General features: G+C 40.8%; 1 protein-coding gene across 1 annotated transcript; it reads right to left on the bottom strand.

The window, feature by feature from the left end:
* Positions 1–1,508: 1,508 nt before the first annotated feature.
* Positions 1,509–8,391, bottom strand: LOC130387273 (uncharacterized). Its single transcript, XM_056596291.1, has 6 exons — positions 8,373–8,391; positions 7,946–8,042; positions 7,462–7,803; positions 7,170–7,323; positions 6,889–7,016; positions 1,509–6,766 (listed from the first exon to the last, which is right to left on the bottom strand). The coding sequence occupies exons 3-6, from the start codon at positions 7,759–7,761 to the stop codon at positions 6,437–6,439; spliced, it is 912 nt and encodes a 303-aa protein (XP_056452266.1). The 5' UTR covers positions 7,762–7,803; positions 7,946–8,042; positions 8,373–8,391; the 3' UTR covers positions 1,509–6,436.
* Positions 8,392–9,656: the final 1,265 nt, after the last annotated feature.

Consider the following 9,656-nt stretch of genomic DNA (forward strand, 5'->3'; position numbering starts at 1 on the left):
TTTTGAACAACTAACTGCTGTACTTGAGTTTGTATTTCTACAATAGAAACAAAAGATCCAGGACCAGATGCAGACACACCCGGAGCCCACAAACTACGTCCGCCGAGCAAGGAGTAACAGTCACATGAGGAAATCAAATAACGGCAGGATTAGAATCGGGTCTCTTTTGGTTGTCCACCATATATAAAAAAAGAAAAAAAAAGAAATATGTATATATATATTGTTTGGATAAATTACATGTATCATAATCAGCAACAGTTCGTACAGTTTACCAGATAAGGTTAAAAGGAATATATATAGATATGGATATGTTATTGACAGAGCAAGGAGGGGTAAATGCGATGATAGGCACAACATGTTGTACTTTTATCCCCAATAACACAGCTCCGGATGGGTTGGTGACCAGGGCGCTGGCATAATTACAATCCCTCAGGTTAGAATTGGCAGAGAACTCCGGCATTAATGACCCTTTCACAGGATGAATGGAGAATATGTTTGGGAGGTGGAAAGGCATGATCCAGTAAGTGCCCGTCACGGGAATAAATGCAGAGACCGTGTTAATTGTTACCGGCTTCCGTTGTATTCCCTGTGCACGAGGGCTTCTGCATCTGCTGATCACCACAGCAGTGGGCGCTACAGAAGCGGCAAGTGCCATTCAGGCTTACATGGGGATCAGATATGATCCGATGAAAGTGAACGATACATCACCTGAGGGGCCCGACCCTATCCAGCTGTAATATGTAGAATATTCAACACCTATACTATTCTAGTAGAAGCGCCTGTATATAAGATAATCAATATCCCGGATTTACTTGAATAACAAATTTTAAAACAACCATACCAGACTATATTTGTTATTGTGTAGTGTTGCTTGGTTGCGAGTGCAACCCGTTATTTGTGAATCGCTGCATTGATAATGGTACTGTTGATCTTCTTTGAGACGGTTGTTTACAGGTCACCTGTTGCTGACACAACGACGACAAAGAACCTGTTTGGAGGCTCCCATGATGTAAAAGTAACCTCTCTGTGAGCTGAGCCCTTGACAAGGAGGGACGAGTCTTGGGTTCATGAATTACAGGCCCCGACGGCGACAGAAGAAACAATGGCTGCGATGATAACAATGTCCAAAACCACCCACATGCAACAGCGCACCAATACACGAAGATCACCTGAACCACCCAAATCCATGCTAGCCTATCAATAATTTTTAATTTTTATTATGACTACAAATTTTTTACTTTACTTTTGCACATGTTGAAAATTGTATGACCTTGTAGCACATAACCGAAAAGTATTAGCTTAGGATTTCTATGGATACTTTTGTTTGTGTGTTGTTTGACCATATGATTGTACACAGCAAATTGAGGAGAGTTAAAATGTTGGTGTTGAGGAAGTTTGAGTTAGAGCATAGTTAAATATACTCTGGAAAGAGTCAAATCCTGTATATTTAACTCTAATTTTTCGAAGAGTTGGTGTTAAAACAGGGTGTCAAAACGAAATATCTTCAAATCAAATCTGTAAGTGTCATTGTAGTAAAATTAACTCTGAATAATTGAACACTTAACTCCAAACCTGGAAGTGACACTTCAGGTGTAAATTTCTGGTAAATTGACCCTCCCCCACCATAGCCTATAAAGCCGACGTGGTACACACTGCACAGTCTCGTCTCAACGGTGCAAGGAGTCTGTTTGAAACCTGCATCCTCTTGTGATTCGGTAAGTAAGTCAACTTTTGTATTTCTTTTAACATTTAGTTTCTTATATTAAGGCTATATTTCGCCTCCGGCCCCCTGTGTATTTTAAACCGGGATCATTTTTTAGGCCTATTTCATTTGGTAGTCAAACTGATAAAATGGCCACGCATATTTTGCTATCTTTAGGCCTACTTGTTTTCAAGGTGTATGACTTGGCTTCCAAGTTCAGTATATAATATGCATCCTCATATAAAGGGGATCAATATTGCGTCATGATGTAGGACAGCTGGAGTGTGGCTTATGTATAAATTGGACATGCTAATGTCTGCTAGCTTGATGCTAATTGTTAGCTACTTTTCAATGTGTTAGTGTGCACTAGGGTTGCCAACCGTCCCGTAAAATACGGAATCGTCCCTTATTTGGCAATTAAATGTTGCGTCCCGTATTGAACCAATACGGGACGCAATTTGTTCCGTATTTCCATAAATGTCCAATACACATGTCTGTCACACACACAAATACTAAATCTAACAATAATGATCAAAACAAAACACAGGGAATACTACGGTCAGCAAAATTGTCGCGGCGGGATCTACGCAAGACCCGCTCCGGTCATCTGTGTGTCTGCGCATGCGTGTGGTGGTCGCGGTTGCCTAGCGACAGACACCACACACCGGCGCTGCTCACAAAACCCGCGCCTTTTAAAAATGCCCGCTACACCCGGTACTCCACCACGTCCTCAAAAGCGTAAACGCTTGCAGAAGTACGGACGTGAGTGGGAAGACGCACATCCTTGGCTGGACAGCGTCAATGGAGATGTTTACAAGGCAAGTTGTAAAATATGTCGACGAGTGTTTTCAGTGGCGCACGGTGGGCTGTCTGACATCAGACAGCATGCAACAGGAGAGCAACACTGCAGACACGAAAGATCACAGAAGACCCAAGCGTCAGTGTCACAGTTCTTCATACCCCAATCATCTCCTGAGGTTGATACGGTATGGGACATTATGTTGTGATTGATTTCCTATCTGGTTGTGCTTTTGCCAGAACATCGCAGTGCATGGGCAGAGCCTATTTTAGTAAACTGTTGTGGTTTGATTGATTGTTTAGGATGTTGAGTTTTAAAAGTCGAATGAACGACCATTTATTTAATATACAGAAGTATATAAATATTATATATGGCCATTTAAAGAACAAATCATACTAATGGATTAACAGTTAATAAATAAAAAAATACATTTGTTAAAAGAAAACCTTTATTCTTTAATATACATACATTTCCTAGATTAAAAATGTTTGTAGAGCTTTCTGTGTATTCTGTGTCACAATTTTTATATTTTTGAGGAATGCAGTGTTCAGTGATCATTACATCAATTATATTATTAGTGTGGTTTAACTGTTTGGATGACCTGACTTCTTTTCAAGTCATAAGACAGGGAGCAGACAAATGTTCAATTTAATCAACAATATGTCATCCCACTCTTCCTCTCTATATTACCGCAGCTGAGGTGACACAGGTGTACCACACAGTCAGACACAACCTCAGCTACAACAGTGTTGACTGTGCACATAAACTGAATCAAAAGGTTCTCCTGGATTCAAAAATTGTAAAAAAAAATGTATAGGGAGAACAAAGGCAGAGGCAGTGATTAAAGATGTCCTTGCTCCAAAGGCAGTGGCTGATGTTCTCAAGGCCCTAACATCAGATAAACCCCTCCCATTTTCCATTCAGACAGATGCATCAAATAAAGGCAACAGGAAGATGTTCCCCCTTGCTGTTCAATACTTCAGTCCAGAATGCGGGGTCACCAACAAAATGCTGGATTTCATTGAAAATGCAGATGAGTCCGCTGCTGGGATTGTAGCTCTCATTGAGCAGTCGCTTGACAAATTTGGCTTATCGTTGGATCATGTGACAGCATTTAGTGCACTGCAGACAACACAAATGTGAATTATGGAATTCAAGACTCTGTCTTCACCAACTGGAAGAAGTAATAAAAAGATCTGCTGCAAGGAAACTGCCATGCCCATATTGTGCACAACACAGTGAAGCATGCTCTTGACCAGCTCACTGTAGATGTGGAAAATGTTGTGCTGAAGGTCTATGCCTTCTTTTCCACATCTGCCAAACGAAGAGAATCACTCAAAGAGTTTTGTAGGTTTTGTGATGTTGCGTTCCAGGAAATTCTGCGACATGTCACAACCAGGTGGCTCTCCCTTGATCCAGCCATCACCCGGCTAATGCAAACCTGGATTGCACTGAAATCGTACTTCATCAGCCTGGGGGGAGGAGTGTCCCAAACAACTTCGAGCATTGTTCAATTTCAGTGAGGACTCAACTGAGGAAGATGGAGACATTGTGGAGGTTTACCTTCTTTTCTGCAATAATATCCTCTCTCTCTTTGAGGAAGTTGTAAAGAAGCTGGAGAGTGATGAAACCACCTGTGTTGAGTTATATTCCATCATGGAAAACTTCAAGCAAAAGCTCACACAGAGACGAGATTAACAGTTCTATGGCTACTTAACTAAATTGAAGCTGCAGCGTCTCCGTCCACTTGATGCTGACATGGCAAGGGCAGATTTTACTGTATTCCTCAACACAGCACTCTCATATGTTGAGAAATGGTTCAACTTTTCGGAAGACTACTGGTTGTTCTCACTGCAACCTCTCTCTCTGCACCATGGCACCATGACCTTTACTGACATTGAGAGGGTGACCACCAAGCTCAACGTCATCCATAAAGTCAACATGGATGAACTTTATGATGAATGCTCCACAGCAAAACCCATTCTGAAGAAGCTCAAAGAAGATGCTGAAGATGAATGGAAGTCCAAAGGTGTGGCTGCCAGGTTGGTGGCTCTCTTTCGAGTAGCTGACCTGCCAAACATGCTGTCTATCACCAGACACATCCTGAGCATCCCAGCATCCACTGGATGTGTGGAAAGGATCTTCTCCAGAATGGCCAACAAATGGAGTGACTGCAGGAATAGGTGCTCCACAGAGCTCATGAGAAGTGAGCTGCTGATCACTCTCAACTTTGAGCAGTCCTGTTCAGAGTTTTACAACAGCGCTTTGAAAGACAAAGAGTTACTCAGTGCTGCAAGGAGTAACAAGAAGTACACCTGGAAAAAGAAGTAACAGTTTTGAGGGGAGGAGTAATGTTTTGCACTTTCTTTTTTTACATAAGTTTGTAAGTGTTTTTGTTGTTTATTTGTACTGTTTTTTTTTTGTAAAAATGTTCAAAGAGAGTCCCTATAGTTATGCACTTAAAAAGTAACATGAAGTTCTCCGTTTATTTAGTTTATATTTTAAAAGTTCATTGCTGCACAAGCCACACAAAGAGATTTCATTCAAGATTTAATTGACTGCACTTTATAAGAGAATGTTATGTGATAATAAAGCATTTCAAGCTTTAAGTATGACTAATTCCTTTCTTGATCAACCCTTTACTAAAAACACCAGCACAAAATAAAACATACCACTGCTGCGGGTGCCCCGCCCCACAGGAGTCGGGCCCGTGGTGAGCGTCCCTTATTTTAATTTCTGATAGTTGGCAACCCTATACAAACAAGAACAGAAAACACACACAAAAAACGTCAGCAAAACATACCTTAGTAGCTGCATTGCAAGAGGAAAGTTGTGTAGCTTGGCATTACTCTGTAGGATTGTTTATCTTGATGCTAAGAGCTATTTTGCAGATGCATCAGCACTGAAAAACATGTACTAAATCAGCGGACTTTTTTTGATGAGTGTTACGCTAAAGTATGTCCTGACGGAAACGGGCGATACAAAAACAAAGGTTCCGCCTTAGAGAACTTTGGTTCCTACCAAAATAAATAACTCAGAAATACCGCGCTGACTGACACAGAGGCAGTTACACATAGGTTTCTTTGTCTATAGAGTTAAAAAGGAGACACAAATGAATGTTTGCCAGAGATGAGTTGTACTCTGCAGGCAAGTTCCTCAAGGAAAAATACACAGCTCCCATTTTGTGCATTTTGCCAAAAAGAAATCTGATGGTGTCAATAATAGGAATGTACTGACATGTGTCTGACATCAGCACCTGTGTCATTTGTCCATTTCTGGCAGTATCTGCCCTATGCCCTAAGAATATGTCTGTTGGTTTCACAAGACACTTTTTATCAGAGAAGTATTTGGTCATTTTATAGGGAGTGTCAACATCTTCAAACATTTTCCTCCCATTTTCCAATTCTTGCATCAAAGTTTTAAAAGCATCGTCATCATGAGGTAAAGAATGGGCATCTATAAAGGAGAGCATTTTCTCTTCAACAATGTCTATAGTTCGGTCTAGGACTTCTTTGGCACATGTAACACTCCTCTGCACATCAGTGAGAGTTGTGTTAGGTGAGGAATACATTTGGGCTACAAATGCAGATGCGCAATCATTAAGAGTTGCTGAATCCGCTGTTCTGAGATCTACTGTGGCTTCTTCTGGAATTGGTTCATTATCAATTTCATCATCATTCAACATATTACAACATTCCAAGTGTCCTGGGACATAATCAATTTGTTCATTTGATATAACTTTTGAATGGTCTTTCTTAAGGTGTTTTCTATAGGAGTTTAGATTGTGATATGTTCTTTGGCAGTTGTTCTGGCAACATACAATTTGAAAGTCTTGGGAATCTGATAAAGCATGAAAGGTTCTAAGATGCCGGATAAGCTTCCTGGCTTCTCCTCCAATGACGCGCTTGCACCTTGGGCACACATACATGGCTTATTTATGATATAGCCTGGAGCTTGGAGATAAGCTCAATAACTTTAGATCTTTTGTTTACAGAAATTGGTAATTCATAAATATGCTCCAGGAAGGAGAAGACAGACTGCAGTTGGACAGGGTACTTAAGATTGCAAACCCAATACATCTTGAAGAGCTTGTCAATTGCGCAGGTCAGCCCTTCATCTCCAAGTGGCACAGCAATCTTGTCACTTTTGGCGACGATCAGATACTGCTGGGCAGCTCCACTTGGGTGTCCAATGCACACGATGCTTGGCTGGTGGCCCCTCGATGGATCAGGATTATCAAGCAATGATGAAATGCTCGTTCCAGGCTGTAACACAAAACGTTTGAATTACTACATTAGTAAACCAGCATGGGGAGGAGACCACAACACAACATCAGGAGGTTCAGTGAACAGTGATGCAACCAAAAAGTCATAAGACACAAACATACTTGCACAAAGTCCATGAGGTAGGAAATGGCTGATTTAACACTGCAGCGACTCCATCCAGCCCCTCGTCCTGATGCCGTTGGTGGAAGAAGGTGCGTGAGCACCTGAAGTGCTTTGAAGCAAAGCATGTCTACATGAAAATATTAGAATCCAAATTAGAGATCTACCCTTACACAAGATTAAGTCATCTTGAACAATTAAACTGGCTTCAGTAATTATCCATTGTCCATAAAAGTTATAAGTGCATTTCCCCCCCTATCTTCCTGAATGCGACCCAACATACCATCACTGTTGTTCCCGGTGGTTGAAGGATTTTCCAGATCCTCAGACATCTCCAATGCAGCAACCTTCATCAGCTTAGGGATGATATTTGTCTCCCATTTGCGAAGGAAAAGATCAGCCTTCCCCTCGAACTGTTTATCGAAGTCTAAATCCAACTAAAATGTACAAAGATAAATATTCAATACAATTTGTTCATTTGAATTTACAGTATATTACTGAGGTATTGGGGGGGGCTTCAAAGGACAGATACACTGTAGCTAAAAAATAAATAATAGTATTAAGAGTTTGCTTACCAGGTGTGTAATGTCAACGAATCGTGGATACTGATTAAATATCTCAGCCAATGATGGAGATTGTGTTGTGATCCATATTCTTCTGTGAGTGTAGGTCCGGTCCATAGCACGCTTTATTGTTGAGAGGTTTTCAGGTGAGGGCTTCATTCTCTTTGCCAGGGTTACCCACTCACTCACATCCTCGTCTGTGTTTGCCATAGACGAGGTCAAAGTCAGAGTTACAGTGCCACAGGTTTTGTTCTTCCGGCGATATCTTTTCTGGCTTTCCTCCATGTCCCTTCTCAGGTTTCGAAGTTTCATTTCAATGAAACCGCTGTGAGAGGCTGGATCATAGTAGTGTTCCTTTTCATGGGTTGAAGTGAGAGAGTGGACATGAGGCATACAATAGCAACAAAACACTTGCCCTCATTTCTGAAACCATTAACATTTGGTACATTAGTAAAATGTGGGGTGGGAAGGTAAACATATTTTTGTTTTCACTTACATATCCTTCATTGTGTTCCTGGATTTTGACACTCAATTTTGGAAACGTGGTGACAACATTCTTGGCAAGACGCACCTTGTCATCACTGGATGGGTAACTAATAAATAACAGACAGCATCAACCAAACCATTTCTAAAGACACATTGAAGAGTTCAGAAGTCCACATGACATTTTTTGTGGTAAATTGGAAAAAACACAGCTGGCATGAATATCGTATAGTAGGCACTGATAATATTTCCCTTTATATCATATCTCATTTTTCACAGAAGTGGTTTTTAGAGGTTTTTGCACCTAAACTCTTCAATTAGTAACATGTATTGCCATCAGCTATACTCACACTTCATATGTATTGACTAAAATACACATTTTAAGTATGATATAAGAACAAATTTCACTCCACTGTCAATACTTTGAATCTCACACTCACAATCCTCGTCTCTCCACAAGATTGCTGACAGCAACCCTCACAAGAAGCATCCTGTTTTTGGTGGATATCGTGCCAGATTTCTCATACTCTGCTATTATGTTTGGAGCTTTTGATTTAATTAGCACTTTTAGTGCCTCCAATCCACTGTCGTCCAGCCTGCCCATGGGCTCATGGGCAGAATGAGTCTGTCTTGGCAGGGGAGGAGGCTGGAGAAAAACACAAACAAAAGCAAAAGTGTATGAGCCATTGGTGCATTTTAAAATCCCTAAACAAACATTTAAAACACAGGACTGCACAATTACTTGAAAAGTTAGAAACAACTATTCAACCAAATCGTATTCAAAGCTTTCTTATCATACAGCCTTACCGAACATATCAGTTCAATTTCTTCCTCCGCTAGCCCAGATACAGATACATTTACGACCTCCGCTAGCCCAGAAACCGACCGGAAAAATAACTGAAATTTATCAAGCTCGTTGATGTCTGTGTTCTGATCTGCATCAATAAATTCATTAAAGTCTGCATTATACTTCAGAAATCGATCTATATAAACTTCAGGAGGTAGGCCATCTTGAGATTTTCCTTCATCAAGTAATTCCTTTGCATTGTTTAGATGGTAAACTCTCTTACAGATCTCTCTGCCGTCTAGGTATATAGACGCCAGTATTTTTTTTAAGATAGCCTCCATTTGCTGAAGAAGAGAAGAAAAACAAGGTTTTAGTCATTATTCACTACAATAAAAAAAACAGACACCCACTTCTACCATTGCCATTGTTTTGCTAGCTAATCAAGCCATGTGGCACGGGTCAAAAAGTAAGATTAGATTTATAGATAGTGCCGTATTTGAGTAATGAAATCTTACCGAACTGTGTTTTATTTGATCCCCTTATTTGATCCGTCACTCTGTTGTAGAACTGAACAGAAAAATACATTTAAACAGGTCAGGAACAGACAATACAATGACCATTACTCGAGCTATGCATTCAAGTTCACAGGAGAATGCTCCCGATTCCATTGTGCCTTGCCCATTGTGCCTTGGGGGGGACTAACAAAGTAAACTTAAAATAGGGTGACCAGATTTGAGTTTGTGAAAAAGAGGACACTTCGTCGCGCGGGTGGGGGGGGGGGGAGGCGAAAACATGGGTATTTTTTCTTTAGTTCGTCCGTGAACTTACATTTACGTTTAGGCATGGCTGCAGATGTAATGTGCTGTTGTAAAAAGAGTGGAAGCGGCAAGGTGCTCAATGTTGCCAGATTGGAAATGGCAAAGTAACGTACCAAAGG

This window comes from Gadus chalcogrammus, chromosome 8, assembly GCF_026213295.1.
Source record: "Gadus chalcogrammus isolate NIFS_2021 chromosome 8, NIFS_Gcha_1.0, whole genome shotgun sequence".
Taxonomy (NCBI): domain Eukaryota; kingdom Metazoa; phylum Chordata; class Actinopteri; order Gadiformes; family Gadidae; genus Gadus; species Gadus chalcogrammus.

What these genes read in the sequence shown, in the direction of transcription:
- LOC130387273 (XM_056596291.1), bottom strand. Translation starts at nt 7,761, where the DNA reads ATGAAACTTCGAAACCTGAGAAGGGACATGGAGGAAAGCCAGAAAAGA. An exon ending in TCGTTGACATTACACACCTG is followed by an intron (nt 7,324 to 7,461) that starts GTAAGCAAACTC and finishes TGTACATTTTAG; the next exon opens with TTGGATTTAGACTTCGATAA. An exon ending in ACCTCATGGACTTTGTGCAA is followed by an intron (nt 6,767 to 6,888) that starts GTATGTTTGTGT and finishes TTTGTGTTACAG; the next exon opens with CCTGGAACGAGCATTTCATC.